Below are 15033 nucleotides of genomic sequence, written 5' to 3'. Positions count from 1 at the left end.
AATGCTATCATTCATGAAAAAACAACTCGCAGAAATGCATATGAAAACAATGGTGGAGAGATCCTAGGCATGATATAAAGCCAATTATTTTTATATTTTTTACCGAAAACGTCTTGGAGAGAGTTGGGTAAATTTGGGAACTTCGCTGTTTCAAATTTGAATTTGCCTGCCTATTCATTATCACAATCAACTTCAAAAGTTGAAGGAGTGAGAAAAAATGTTGATGTCATATCAAATACAGCATAACTTCTAGGAAATGCCCAGACGGATTCGCATTGCTTGTTATTTCGGCCAACCATGCGAAATCTAAGAGTTCTTTGGAGTACAAAAGGCCAAAGCTGAAAACATGGACTTCTTTGAACAAAAAGTTTTCACAGATAATATCCCTTGGTGATATAGCACCCACATGTAATGGTAAGGCTATTCCTTCCTACAAAATGCCTTGTTGCACTGTCAAGACCAGGGCTTAGAGTAATTAATTGGCCAAAAGGATTTTCTTTCTGGCTTTAGCTTAGCAGGATTTTTTGACAAAATACTTGCTGAAGTATCAATACCTTCCAATTTGGAAAAGCAAGGGGGAAATTAAGACAACTGAGCGATGATTCACGTCTTTTACCCTCAGATAAAATTCTGGAGGTATTTTTTGGTATGCCCTCGGTCATGCAACATCCACTTTGCTTTTGATGGAAAAAGTTTCTGGTTATGGGAGAGTGTTTGAGTTTGTTCCCTTTTGTGATGATCATGTCGACGTAGAAAACCTGTCGCAAAATCAGGTTGCTCTTGGTTGTTATTGTTCGTGAATAACTAAAACAAATTTCAGCCTTCTTTCGTTTGAGGTGTAGTTCTTTTTCAGATTTTGATTAATTGGATTCAATCGCGTAGGTTTTTATGATCTAAGAAACTGAATTGTGGATGAATAATTTCTTTTTTTTCCGGTTCGTCCCTCGATATTAACATTCAATGTTTTTTTAGAGAATGATATGTCCTATGATCATCTCTCCGAAAATTGCAACAAATGAAAAGTGCAAAACTGTGAATTTTTGGTTCTTTTAAATACATGACAAACATTCTTGAGGTACTTTCTTTTGTTAACAAAATTTATTCAATGTGGTATCGTTTAAACGATCGTAATTAATCATCAACACATTTTTGAAACATTTTCTCGATCTAGAATATCACCCGTTCTGAAGGCAATTAACTTCTTATAGTTTGAACCCATCATGGCACCACAGCCTATAATGGCAAAAGTTGGCACAATTTCGCCATGCTGACCAGTCAGCATTCTGTGCATCTGACTTTCAGCTTCCATCCTGGCCTGACTAAAAAGACTTGTCGTGACTTTTCAGAGTGGGAAGAGAGAGAGCTTCTTTGATGGGAAGGCAAAAATAACACGACCGGTTCCAATTTTTAAATTGGCTTTGTTTGGAGCACCGTTATTCTTAAACAAATGTACGATTTACGTACAAGATGTACTGATATTTTTTAGTGACCTATGAGGGACTTTGCTGAATTGTTTGATTCAGCGATGATAAGCATGCTCCAAGATTGTGTGATTGCAAGGAAATCTGGAATTAGGGGGTATTTAGCCAGAAATGATCTAGATGCATTTTGCAATGCATCTATGATCTGTTACAGGAAAGGTATCATGGTTCAACGAAACTGTCATTCCAGTTTGACATTTTCGAGTCATTTTACTAAAGCTTTGGTCCCTCAAGCCTTCTTTTTTAAATTAATGGTTTTGAAAACGTAGATGACGAATTTGGCCGTACCTCAAAATCTTATTTTCAGTTTCCCCAAATGAATGACCAAAAATAAAAGACGTTTCGGCCAAGTGAATGCTTTTTATGTGACATGTCTCCCTTGAAATGCTTCTCGCCAACTCATGAGCGGATTTTGTTCACTTTCCTCAATAGTATCGGGGATCTTTTCATCCTTTGTTTCGGGCAAAAAGAGTGCAATTAATCCGCAAAAAATCGCCAAAATCCCGTAGATGGTGGTGGGCAAGTAAGGATGATAATGGCTCAAAAGTGCAATCCATGCGGCAGAGATCCCTCCAAAGCGACAGATGAGGGAACACGCTCCAATTCCACTGGTTCTTAAAACCGTGGGAAACATCTCAGATGAATACAAGTAGATCACACCAAATGAAATGGTAATGAAGAATTTCCCTGAAATCGCCACCACTTGAGTGGCCCTCTCGTAGCTCGACGGAATACAAATGACGCCCAACAACGAGACCCCACCCATGAGAATGCAAAGAGCATACGGAACGCGTCGACCACTCATCAAAAGTAAGGCTATGGATATGGAATAAGCCGGGATCTCCATGAAGCCGTTCACAAGGAAGTTCACAAAAATATTCCCGTACAAAGCGGCGGAGTTCAAGGTAAGTGCGTAGTAGGTGGCTGAGTTCGAGAACCAATTCACGAGCAGGATCAGGGTCTTCGCCCGCAACTGAGGGTACTTGAATAGCTCGGTGATGGACTTTTCCTCAAATTGGCCCTCATCCTTGGACTTGATTTGAGGTTGGAGGGACCAATCTTCAGACAACTCGATGGTATTAGTACGAGCGATCCTCCGGATGATTTGTTCAGCCTCGTCGCTCCGGCCAATTGAGAGCAGCCATCTGGGAGATTCTGGCATGACCCAATGAAGAATAATGACCAACAGACCACTGATGGATGTCACAAACGTCAATTGGCGCCAGTCACGGATGAAGTATGCCAACACACCCAATATCAACCAACCCAAGACCCAAAAGAATTGGACTCCCATCCCGAGGATAGTGGTCCACTTGCCACCAACCATTTCCAAAAGATATGCCATGATGATGATCAAAATGCCTAAAGAGGAAGAGGGAAGACTTTTGTAACAAATTGGTGTTGTATAACTTGGTTTTGATTGAATGGTTGCCAAAGGAGACCTCATTTCAAATTGATGAGCGAATCAATTTCCTTTAATGCTAGAATCCAAATTGCCCGGGTAATGTTCCACGAAGCTCACCTGAGGAGCCTGCTGCGACAAAGAACCGGCAAAGCAGGAAGATCCCATAGGAGGTGGAAAACGAAGATAGGACTCCTGCCACGCTGAAACCCAAGACCGACGTGATGAGAACCCGTTTCCGACCGAACTTATCACTCAGAATCCCTGCCACGAAGACGCCTATCATCATGCCGCCAAAATACACGGACTGGCTGAAGCTCAATTGATACGCATCATCGCAGATGATATTCCATTCCGTGCTTAAAGTGGAATCGAACGTGGAACGATCAAAGTCGAAGCCTGAACATTCGATGGAACCGACCGACAAGTCATCCCCAACTCTTTCTTCGCTCACTGTGTCTGTGGAGGTATTATTCTGGAGATGATGGACCATTTCCCATCTGTAAAGAAGGCACAAACACTCGGATGAGTAATCGAGCTTTAACGATACACCGTTACTTGGCACGTTGAGTTGGCTGTACCCAACTTGAAAAGAAAGGAAAAGACAAACATTCCGAGGGTCCTAAAAGCATTCTTGTGGGATCGAAATTAAGCCAACAGGACAAGCCACTTTGTGACAAAACCAAGTCCCTCCCCATGGGGCTACTTCAAGTGTCATTCATTCGTCGGGAAAAGACGTTTTGAGGACCCTCGGTCAAATGACCCTCCCGATAAGAGATGACTGACTAGCTGCTTCAGTACTTACTTGATTTGACCACTGATTTTGGCCTGCCCATCACATCCAGTATCATTGTCGATGGTTTTCCGCCATTCAGCTGTAGACATGGAACTGAGAGCTTCGGGTTTTCCACACCAATGATTGACTTTCACGTTCAAGAAAGTCATAGAGAGGACTGGAAACGTTCCGGGGAGAAGGGTTATGCCCGCCACAAAGAACATCAAAAATTGCCACCGTCCAAAATTTCCGATGGCCATCAAAATTTGGTCATCGCTTGAGCTCTTTGTTGAGGCACTCATGGTACTAAAAGAGATCCAAATCACGGCCAATACTGTTTATGAAAGTAATTGGTGTCACAAGTAGACAGGTGTCGTGTAGTTTGATTTAATGAAACGTTAATTCACTAAGGCTGTACGAATGGAAACTGATACATATGGGATTGCGCACATTGATTCAGTCTTCCATATTGATGGGTTTATGACCTATCTTGCTTGACTCTTGACTTGAGTACACTCTGCACTGCCACAAATAAAATCTGAATCTTCTTCCCCTCAGTTCCTGCATGTACAAGAGTTTTTGAGGAGCCAATGAGATCGTGATTGTTAATTCTCCCTCCCAACAAAGATAGCAGAATTTCCCCTGTAAAACAGAGCTAGCGCACATATCCGAGCAAAGCTCGAACACGAGAGAGATGTGTTTCAACATTTCTTTCTGACGTCGATTTAACACGCAAACGTAGACCATTCTTTGATGCGTTGACTTCGTAAAGAATCAGTAAAAAAAATAGAAACGTTGGAGGAAAACCCACTCACCCTATCCATACAATACAACTTGAACTGGCTGGCTATGAACGTTGGTGTGGCAAATTTATTTTAATGGCTGCTGCTAGAAGCTAGTGCGAATGCTGCTCCATAATTTAAGCCTGAGTTCGTGTCGTGGCGACAGTCTTGGCCGGCTGATCTGCTTGAATCACTCAAGGGAGATCGCTAGTTTTGTCGTAAAAGTCTTTCACATATGCTCGTTACAGATATTTTGATTATATTATTTCAATTAATAAACTTGCCTAAAATCATTCCAGTCTTGCAAGTAAAAGCTATTAACCATGCTTTCATTCACTATTTCATCGCTTGTCCAGTTTCATAAGCCCCTTTATTGCTAGCTAAAATGCGGCAGTGGTCTAGACGATGATGATTAAACAATACTGGATTTTCATTCATTGCTCAGTCAGCAATTGTTGTATCTAGAATGTGAAATATTGACCAGTCCAAGCAACAAAGAGAATTGGAATCGTACATTAAATATTGAATGTAAAATCTAGAATATCCTCCGTGTCTGATCCAAACCATTGGAAACACGAAGGTCTGGAACTCTTGGATGGCCAGACAAAGGTCCCGTCGAAGACACAGATATGCACAAATTGGGGCTCAAGATGGTGCATGGGCCATCATGCATGGCTTGAAAGTCGTCAGGTTTCATCGTGCTCCAGACCATTCATGCTGAATAACAAAAATTAAATTCTGAGTTTTTTTTTTATATGCGCTTTATATGCATTTCGTCTGTGGGCAACTGATTCCCAGACTTAAAGTGTTTCATGACACAACTCCATGGTTTAACATCTGATATGCTTATTGCGTTTCATCGGTAAAAATCTTGAGTAGTTTCACCGATTAAACGTTTTTTTAAATAGAAAAAGGATAGATTTGATGTAGCTCTTAGATAAATTGTTTCCATCTACTTCTGTTGCTATATGTGCCAAAATCTAATGAAATCTCTGAAGTTACCAATTGAATTAATCAGCTCTTCCCTAAAAATGCATTGAATTGTGACAAAGGATAAATTGAATTCCCAACCATTCCAGACTTTAGACTAGAAAGGTATTCACAGAAAGTACGAAATGTATCTGATACCATACATTTTCAAAAGCATTCATGATTTTTGTCCCAACCCGGGTTTTTAGGGTCGCAGGGTTTGAGGGTCAAAGACCATAGTGCCTTAATGTACACTTTAAAAGCATCTTCAGGACCTCGAGGATCCAGGCTAGTTCGAATAATGAAGTCCACCCCTCTTCTTTCTCGGGCTCCTCCATTGTTTAATGTACTTCCTTCTACTGGAGTATTCGTAAGGAATATAACGTAGGTGTTGTTGATCAGGTAGCATCTTTCAAGTCAAATTTGGACAAATTTTGCCTACCATCACAGATCAAGGTCCCGCCGAAGATGGTCCAGGCTCATGTGATGCTTGGCACAAGCCTTGGCCTCCACGATCGACCACAGGGAAAAGTGCAGAGTATTTAGGCCAGGATTGCTGCGGGGCCATTCTTCTTCAAAAATGAAGGCTGGAAATTTCATCTGGCGCCACTCTTGGATGACTTTGGCAGTATGTGAAGGTCTATCGCTTGTCGTTGTACGGGTCATATGCTCATGGCTTGAGGCCTTCCTTCAGGATGGATTTTATGCAAACTTCTTTGTTAGTTTTGACCTCGTCGTTAACAAAGATCACAGGGGACTTCCCCATGGTACTGATAGCGGCCGAGACCATGATGCTGGCTGACTTCTGGGTCCCGAGCACCACATCAGCTCCAAAAGGATTGCTTGATTGTGTTTCAGCAAGAATCCTGTCATTTTGAGCATTAAGAGCTTGTTGGACTGTAAAAAGCTTTTCATCTGAAAACACCAGGTTTGGTACCATGCCGGACCTGGACTTCCTCAGGAGATCCCGGTTCCGCATCAACCTCTTGGCCTTGGTGGCCTGGCTAAGTAGCTGACGACTTTGCAACTTATATGGGAACATATTAAGTTCGATTTTTTTAATGGGTATAAATGTTCCATCACAAGACTCCCCAAAAGGTTTGCTTGTAAAAGAAGATCCAAATCTGAGAAATATCGTTCTTAACACTTGACCTGAGCCACCCTGTATAATGGGTCCGCACAAATTCGATCCATTGGAGAGTATTTTGTAAAATGCTAAATGCATTGGAACAAAATTTGATGCTTCTTCTCTTGGTAATGTGCAGATACCTGGGAACAGACGAACATTGGCATCTTTTAAATTAAAGTTTGAATTTTCATAAGTATTCAGATCAACCCTACATTCAAGGGCTAACCCGGTCTGTCAACTCGAATTCGTTGGTAGAGCAAATATATCAAGTTTACCTTTTAATAAAGAGACGAATTCCGATCTTGCATCGTAGTAACGGGGCATGGTGGTTAAAATCCCCTATCAAGCTTCGTGAAAAATAATCCAACACATCTTGGGATTTTCCTACCTCATAAAGCCACAACGAGCAACTTTTTTTTCTCTCAATGTGTTGAACATAACCCGCAAAATTATCAAATTTATAAACTAATTGCTTTGGGAGCTCCTAAAACACACCCAGTTAACCAATGAACAAAATTTTCAAGAAAACGAATGAGGTCTAATTGATGCACTTTTTACTCAATTTCATCAAGTGCTTCAGAAAAAGCCCAAATCACTAAGATTACCTGTTGCATATAAAACCAAACCCCAAAATACATAAAAAGAACTTGCTGTAAAGAGTGGGTAGGTAGATTAATGCTTTCAATATGTTTCTCATATTTTCAATTCAAAGCGAAGCATTCATTGCCAAATAAGGTTATTTCAATTTTGCCGGATTTCACGGTGAATCTAGCATTACAAGAAATATAATTCCATTCCAAATATTTGACTGTTAGTGTTTCAAACGAAGTTTACTCATGTCCACAAGATCTTAGTTACACTATAAAGAGTTGTCAGATACATAGTTATCTAGATTTTAGTGGATGTTGGATGACCGACCACTTAGTTGGTTAAACAAGACGAAAAACAGTTTGGGACCAATTCCCAGGAGACTATCAATAGTGTTGTTTAGCCGACCAAATGGCCGATGGTCCGACATCCCCTTAAGTCTAGATATCCTTGGCTAATGCTCTAATTCAGCTATGTTTGAACTGTGGAGCAAAATCATTAGAAATACGTTTAAAAAGGTATTTCTGTGTTATTTTGAAAAGATTTGAAATGTGCTAAGGAATTGCAAAACTCCAAGATGCTTGCCGAAAATTATTAGATAAAATCATAGAGCTTAAAAGTATCTGCTTCAATACGAAAGTAGCTTCATTTTCCAAAAAGTTCCACGATCTAGGTGTTTTATACCTACTTGATATGATAACTGTGCAAAGAGACGAAAGAAAAAAGTCACAAAGAGGCTTCCTGGCCAGTTTACATTCATTCCTCCAACCCTAACGCCCCAATCCCAAAGATCATCCCCAAAAATCCGTAAAAACCCGGTATTTCCCATTCAGAAGGACTACTCTTTTCCACACGAACAGTTCTGAATGTTGTTGAATGAATTCACAAGAAGATATAAAGCCTCAAATTCATTATTCGATAGCTCTATACATTTTGTTGCATTGTATGTCAATTTGTTTTCATGATATTATTTTTTCGAAGAAATATGTTTAATGACGAATTATAACCTTTCATTTTAATAGTAGCGGTTCGAAAAGCCCGTGAAAATTCAAACGAAACCAAAAGAAATGAACGTTGATTCCCTTGGTTCTGCCAATTCTATTCTTAATGTGTTCGTTCAGCTAGAGGAGTGGACATCAGCGGAGCTAGGTCGATTTTTCTTTTTGTCACAGCTCTTTGCTGGAGGTATAAATGGAAACACGCAGTAAGGCATTGCCATTGGAGGTCAAACTGCACACATTTTATTTTATTCATAAGTACCTAATCTTAAAACTCTAGACTTTTCACTACATAAACCAAAAACTTTCGATATTTTCATTTAAAATAAGATAACTCAACATTTTGTCATAAAAACACGACTTTTTTTCTTTTAAATCGCTCTTTCATAATGTGTGACTTTTGGGGAGCTGAAATGTTGTTTTCACATAGTGGCCTAGCTTCGCCAATTGCCATGTCCAATCCTCCTGTTCATGGTATCCTTGTTAAAGGTATCCTTGGATAATCTAAGGCAACTTGCAACTAATCATGGCTATCAATCAAAATTATTCAGAATATGAGAGAGGGCCATCGTTGGCAACTCCAATGTAAATCCAAAACTTGATTGCTAAGGTGCTAATCAGCGAAGAAAATAGTACTTCAACAAACGGTAAAGGCCGATTCGGACCCGAATCTTTCCAACAAGGCAAACTTTGCTTTTAGTTCAGCTATACAAGGATTTATGTTCATCTGAAATACTTGATTTTGATCAATCATGTTTGATTCCGGCAATTTCTCGTTCAAATTTGCAGGTTCTGGGGGCTCACGGAATCAAACTTTATGTCAAAAGTTATCGGCTTAGGTTTTTGCAAGTTTCAAAGGTGAGTTTCAGAAAATATTTTAGCTGCGGCTGTTTCTTTTCGATTCGATATCAGATGTGGCAATGTGAACAACTTACGAACTTGTTTTGGTAAATCAAGAAATATTTATTCAGATTTCTATCGAAAGCATAATGAATATTCCTCACATTTCCCAGGATTCTCAAAATAAATAGATTGGCCTTTAAATATCTTGAGCTTCGTTGAGAGTCCCCATCATGGCACTTGGTTTCAACTTCTTAAGCGGAGTAAGAAGGGGCGGGCTTGTAGGGAGCGGGCTTGTAAGGAGCGGGCTTGTAGGGAGCGGGCTTGTAGGGAGCGGGCTTAGGCTCGTACTTGGGGTAGGTGGGCTCGCCCTCGTACTTGACATCAGCGATATAACCGTTGTAGTGATCAGCGGTGTAAGTCACAGTCTGGACACGACCGTCGGGAAGGTAAACCTGGTAGGAGCCTTGGACACCCTTGCCGTCAGCGGTCTCTTGAGCGTTGAAGTTGGAGCCAGAGTATTGGTCGTTGACACCGTATTGGAAAGAGTAAGGCTTGGGGGCCTCGTCGTACTTGGGCTCATTGTAAGAGGGGGCAGGGCGGTAAGGGGCGTTGTCAGCGACGGCACAGGCCACAAGGGCGATGAGGGCAACAAAGCGAAGCATGATAAATAGTGTTGGAAGGATAAGATTCAAAATGAAACTGATACTGATCTGTTCGCTGGTCCGGACCTTTATAGTCTTGAGGAAATGGCAACATCTTGGCTACCCCCGTCAGATAATTGACTTACCTGCTAACATACCATTCCGAGGGTGGTGCAGAAGCGGGAAGACACTGGTATCAGTGCCCTTGCTAGTCTGTACGTAGATTCTGTATGGTACACATACCACAATCGGCAACATATCCTTCCTCTTCTCTTAAGCGTCAATTGTACTCCCTCCCTCCCTCAGCGCAGAATTCCGCCCTCTCAAGCACTCGAATGTTCTTCCCCAATGACCTGACGCATTTGACGCATACCCTCTTTTCATCATGGCTGAACTCCAGGGGTCTCAAAGAGTCTCATTCAGAAATTGGGAGACCTCAAGAACTTAGATCAGGGTTGGCCGACACTAAGTTTCAACCAAGGAAACGCCTTTTGTTGCCGATTTTTCCTCCCCAATGCAATTATCAGTCTAGACTGACAGGTGGAATTTTTTGATAAATGGAAAAAAGATATCACGTTTATATTTCAAATATTTCAATCTGCACCCATGACTTGAGTCATTTGCATGTTTGTAAGACGTTTCAAGAGCCTTAACCACTATTACTTGATTTCACTCTAGTATGTCCGTAATCGAAAAATACTAGCTAAATGGGAACGTGCAGAAATTGAGTCCTTCAGATTTCCTTCTAGATTTGAAACTAGAAACTGAAAGTACCATTTGGTGTACACTTGAACATGATCGAAGTTGTTTATGTCCTATTGTCAATAGAAGTACACGTTCAACTAAATGCTTTGATCGCTTCCAAATATTTCTTTTGAGCATCTACCAAAAACTTACATTAATATCCGATCCCAAAAACTGCATTGAAGCAAAACATACCGAAGAAGCTAAGCTTGTTAAATTAATGATTCAAATCTTCATGTATGCTTTTGCGATTGGTCAAGGGATCAATGCAACAACTGTTTGCTCATCTTACGAGCTCATTCTTTTGGCATTTTCGTGCGGAAATGTCAAAAGTCAATCATGATCAATTGGACTACGCACCAACCCAACTCAAACTACACAGAGGAAGGTCAAGATCAAGGTACAAGAAGAATTATGAATAGACTTTTGGCACGACCCTACATGAGTGAACACGTTGAACCAAGAGGACCTCGGAATTACGAGGACTAGACCCCTGAACCGTGTATTAAAATATAGGTTTAGAATAATCTTGCTCTTAGCAATCTGTCTTGCACTTATTTTTTCTGATCAAAGTCAAAAAAAGGAATGCATAAAATCTTTTGAAAATGTTAAGAATGGCATAAGAATCTAGTTTGTGAGGATTAATCGCCGACAATATTATACAGTTATATCGAACTTTTTTGTCAGTATCACGATTTGAGTGAAAAGCTCCTCTAACAAGGACATTAAAAGTACCAGTTTTTTTCACAACGAATACGTTGGTGAAAAAGCTCCTCGTCCACGAATTTTTGATGTTCCTAGTTGGGCCCAACCCAGCCCTCCCCATTCCCTTGTCTTCCCTGCTAGTCCTTGATGACCCAAGCCCCAAAAGATAAAGGCATGTCTCACGCAACATCAAGACGAGATTTATGCATATTCATTTACGACCGTTTAACTCCAATCAACCCAAACCAGTCGCTATCACTGTAGAGGTCAGTTTGCAACGCAATGTAGATACATTAAATTGCTCGTCAATATTCAGAGCCTCCCAACTAACCTGTGCTATGCTCCTGATTCCCTTTGGTGTCCGATGACCTTTGACATTTGCCAACAACTAAGGAAGCAATTGTTCATCTCCGACCACGCTCGGCTATGTTTGAACCTCCGGGATAAATGAGCCATTTCATAGAGCTTTTCGAGGCAACCATCGTGAATTCTGCGTACATTTTGCCCGGCCAACAAGTCCATTCGGTTCTCAAGCGATAATGTGTACATTGGTTCAAATTAGAACGATGATGTCCTAACTCTTCATGAGCGTCAAGTTCGTCGACTTCCTTGATGTCGCCAGTTATACAGGGTGTGGACGTGGCTCAGTCATAAAGCTGGCGGCCTTCTTATGTATGAATCTCTCAGCTTACAATCATACAGACAACAGCTACAATGATTATTGGCTGAACACTTGCAGGTAATTATATACATAGCCAGAATCATCCGTGACTTGTTGTGATTTTTAAGCAGTCCGTCGAAGTTGTCCGTCGTCATCGCATCGTCTCTTTTCTGTCTTTTTTCATGAGAATGATGATGGCTTCGAGGAACTTTGAGCGACCGTTAGGATTGTGAATGAACGAAAAGAAGAACAAAGACGTGATTCGCACATCACCTTCATGAACTTTACCTTTAATTTTTAGCCTAACTATCGCTCTGGAGTGCCATGATGTTGTACGTAAAACACGTGATAATGTTCTAGCGTCTAATATGTCTGAATTCTACGCGTTCAAGGAAAATGTATTAGACGAACAGAAAAACACCGCCCAGAAGCCTTGCAACAGGCTGTTGGCAAAATGAACCAATAGTAAATAATCGCTATAGCTTTAGCCGCTACATTTTTACCCATCAAGATCAACACGTGTTTTGAAGGTCGAGTCAGTTATGGTCAGGCAATGAGGTATTTTTCTGCTGCGTATTCGCCATGGCACGGAAATCCTTTTCATTTAATTGATTTTCACCAACGCCATACCGATTTGGGTGATGCCGAATTTGGAGGTTTCAAAGCCGAATTATTGCACTAGATTCCCGACCAGACACAATCGGAGTTGGCAATCTGGAAAAAAAAGTTTGATCATTTGAGCTCACGCCAAAGTTTCGGTTGATATAAGATTAAATGTTTGACTGATCCATTTCAAATTGTGGCAAAAATGGAACATTTTTCTTCTGCTTCCGGTCGGAAACTTGAAAGTGAAAAGTTGTGGGCATTCAATCTAGATTTGCGCCCTCGTTGTAGCGAGGAAATGGAATACTTTTGAGCTCTGTAACGAAATTCCACAAATTCGATGGCCAACTTTACAGCTGAGGTAATGTGGCTGCAATGCATTTACTGAAAACAATGGCATTCTGAGAAGATATGGCAAGAAGTCCAATGACTAGAAAGACTACAAAGTGAGGGTGGATCTATTGTTTTTATGGCCTCATTCCTGCATGAAACTCATTTAAAAGAAAGTACCACAACTTGCCCAAGTTGGAACCCAAAATGGTTGGACCCAAAACCGTTGGGCCCAAATTAGATTGGAGGCATCTTTTCGTTATCTGATAACCAGTTGCAGTTGAACGTATGCAAAGAGTTGTGGATGCGATAAGAAAACCTCAAATATTTGAATATGAACAAAGGGTTCCTAAAAATGTTCATTTTATGATGGTGGGAAATGTCGAAGCAGTGTTTACCGCAAGGTTAAAAATTGCCAGAGCAAAACATCAACCAATTTTTTTCAACCAACTACATGGTTCGATTCCAAAATACGGAAGCTCAAGAAGACTCTGCTCGATCTTCCTGGTGGCTAAAGTTCGAAGGAAATTGCTTACGATTCGCATCAAAAACAACTCAATCAGTTTTTACGTGTTTACTGACACGTCTCAAGATGTGGAGAAGAATCAGAGTGGGAAATGAAATGGTCGATAAGGCAAACTGTCCGTTTAAGGATGGATTTTTTAGGTTAGAAATCAAACTAGATCATCCGACTCTTAACCCGAGAACAAACGTGTCATTACAACAATAATCTGCAAGTCATCAAGATATAACTTTAGGTCGTATATTGTAGTTTTTCATAATGCACCTCAAAAACCCTCGGCAAAACTATTTTGAATTACATCATTAAAATTGATAGGAAAGACATCACTTTTATCGACTTCACTCGAGATATAAAGAGTTACTTACAGGAGCTGACTGAAAACCAAAAAAACAAATTTCCAAAAGCCAACTCATCCCAAATCCCAAAGTTATCACTTTGAAACATGATCTCATCGCTTCCGTTTGTCTGACCTTGGCCCCTTGATTAAGCTTAAACCCACATAGGTACTTGCTACACAATGCATCGAGACCGCCCACCTAAAGCTTATGGCTCGGAAAAGAAATGAGCAATTATTTCCGTTAAAACAAATTGGCTGAATCTCAGCCATGAAACGTGAAAGAGGCCCAATCCGAGTCTTTTATTCACTGAACATAGGAAAAATCCACCACAACAATCTGACAGATCATTAAAGCAGTATGATTAATGAACTCCTCCATCCTTCCATGAATCCAAAGGATAATGGTTGACCACAACCGTTGATGTTGTTTTTCTTGGATCACCAAGAAATTCGATCGCATCGTAAACGGAAGCATCCATTACGAAGGAGACTGACCAAAACTCAGATGTTGTGGCTTCCCGATGTTAAGGAAAGACTAAGATCAATCATTGAAAGTACATTCAGATTGCCTACTTGTGCTAAAATGAAACATACCCTTTCCTCTTAAAGTGACAAAAGAAACAGAAATGAGAATTCAAGAAGCATGGAAAACATAGGAAAATAGGTCTTACTTCGCAAAGGTCATGCTTTAAGGAGCTTCATATCTTTTGGTAATGAACTTGATCGATTCCCCCTTGAAATTGCCATTACAATACCGTGTATAGAGGCACCACGTAAACACGAGTCCCATAAACATGGCTTTAGAGGATGGAGGCAACTTCCTGAAAGTGGAAGAAGCCCAAGGCAACAAGCCATACTATTTTGATTCTGTCGAGATGATGTTCATCGTCATCGTTACGACCGCACTTGTTGCTTTAATTTCAGCATTCATACACGAACAGTCTCTGAACCCAAGCGAAGGAAGTACACGTCCGTCCCAGCTTACAACTTGTTCAAAAATGAACCAATGAAGCAATCTGCCTCCTTAGGTTCATGATTAAAAGATAAGAATCCTATCGGTTCTCAATAGAGTATATGAATGATTTAAGAAGATCCTCTTGGCAGGCATCAGACACGAATCCGAGAATAGATGAAATAATCTCCATACTCGTGGATCTAAAAGAGACACATAAATGCATAGATGATGAATTATGTGGTAAAGAATCCTGCCTTAAAATGGGTGTGATATCCGGCTCTTGCATTCATAGAACTGTAGAACTTAAAAACATATTCTGCTTTACGTTGATTAACATTCATGAAAAAGACCAGATCATTCGGTTTATGAACTCAATCGGTCAGACGTAAAATATCCATTTGTTCAATGGCCGTTACTTTCTGTCCAAAAAGGTATAAAAATGAGGCTAGAAGAAAGTGAGTATGTTCAAGAAAGATTTGGCGAGTAAAGCTTTTCCTGCTTTTGAGTTTGGAGAGAAGAGCGAGGGCTCACTCAAGTTAATCTTCAAATATAATGCATGAAAAGGCA

The 15033-nt window shown here is 40.5% G+C and overlaps 2 protein-coding genes across 4 annotated transcripts; both read right to left on the bottom strand.

Annotated features, from left to right (window-relative positions):
* Positions 1-1821: 1821 nt before the first annotated feature.
* Positions 1822-4557, bottom strand: LOC131886937 (organic cation transporter protein-like). 3 transcript variants are annotated; one of them, XM_059235402.1, is made up of 4 exons: positions 4474-4557; positions 3689-3964; positions 3004-3383; positions 1822-2843 (listed from the first exon to the last, which is right to left on the bottom strand). In XM_059235402.1, the coding sequence occupies exons 2-4, from the start codon at positions 3958-3960 to the stop codon at positions 1843-1845; spliced, it is 1653 nt and encodes a 550-aa protein (XP_059091385.1). In that variant the 5' UTR covers positions 3961-3964; positions 4474-4557; the 3' UTR covers positions 1822-1842. The 3 variants fall into 3 exon arrangements, with proteins under 3 accessions (XP_059091385.1, XP_059091387.1, XP_059091384.1); XM_059235404.1 differs by lacking the exon at positions 4474-4557 and adding an exon at positions 4109-4369; XM_059235401.1 differs by lacking the exon at positions 4474-4557 and having other exon boundaries at positions 3689-4369.
* Positions 4558-9063: 4506 nt separating this feature from the next.
* On the bottom strand, positions 9064-9694 carry LOC131886577 (cuticle protein 7-like). The gene has a single exon (XM_059234948.1). The coding sequence runs from the start codon at positions 9627-9629 to the stop codon at positions 9219-9221; it is 411 nt and encodes a 136-aa protein (XP_059090931.1). The 5' UTR covers positions 9630-9694; the 3' UTR covers positions 9064-9218.
* Between the last annotated feature and the right edge of the window lie 5339 nt (positions 9695-15033).

Source organism: Tigriopus californicus, chromosome 9, assembly GCF_007210705.1.
Source record: "Tigriopus californicus strain San Diego chromosome 9, Tcal_SD_v2.1, whole genome shotgun sequence".
Taxonomy (NCBI): Eukaryota; Metazoa; Arthropoda; class Copepoda; order Harpacticoida; family Harpacticidae; genus Tigriopus; species Tigriopus californicus.
This window is presented reverse-complemented; position numbering and strand designations above follow the sequence as displayed.

Excerpts from the sequence above, each read along its gene's own strand:
- LOC131886937 (XM_059235402.1), bottom strand. The coding sequence starts at position 3,960 with ATGAGTGCCTCAACAAAGAGCTCAAGCGATGACCAAATTTTGATGGCC. Across the intron at positions 3,384-3,688 it reads AAAATCAGTGGTCAAATCAA|ATGGGAAATGGTCCATCATC; the intron begins GTAAGTACTGAA and ends CCTTCTTTACAG. Across the intron at positions 2,844-3,003 it reads TGTCGCAGCAGGCTCCTCAG|GCATTTTGATCATCATCATG; the intron begins GTGAGCTTCGTG and ends CTTCCTCTTTAG.
- LOC131886577 (XM_059234948.1), bottom strand. The coding sequence starts at position 9,629 with ATGCTTCGCTTTGTTGCCCTCATCGCCCTTGTGGCCTGTGCCGTCGCT.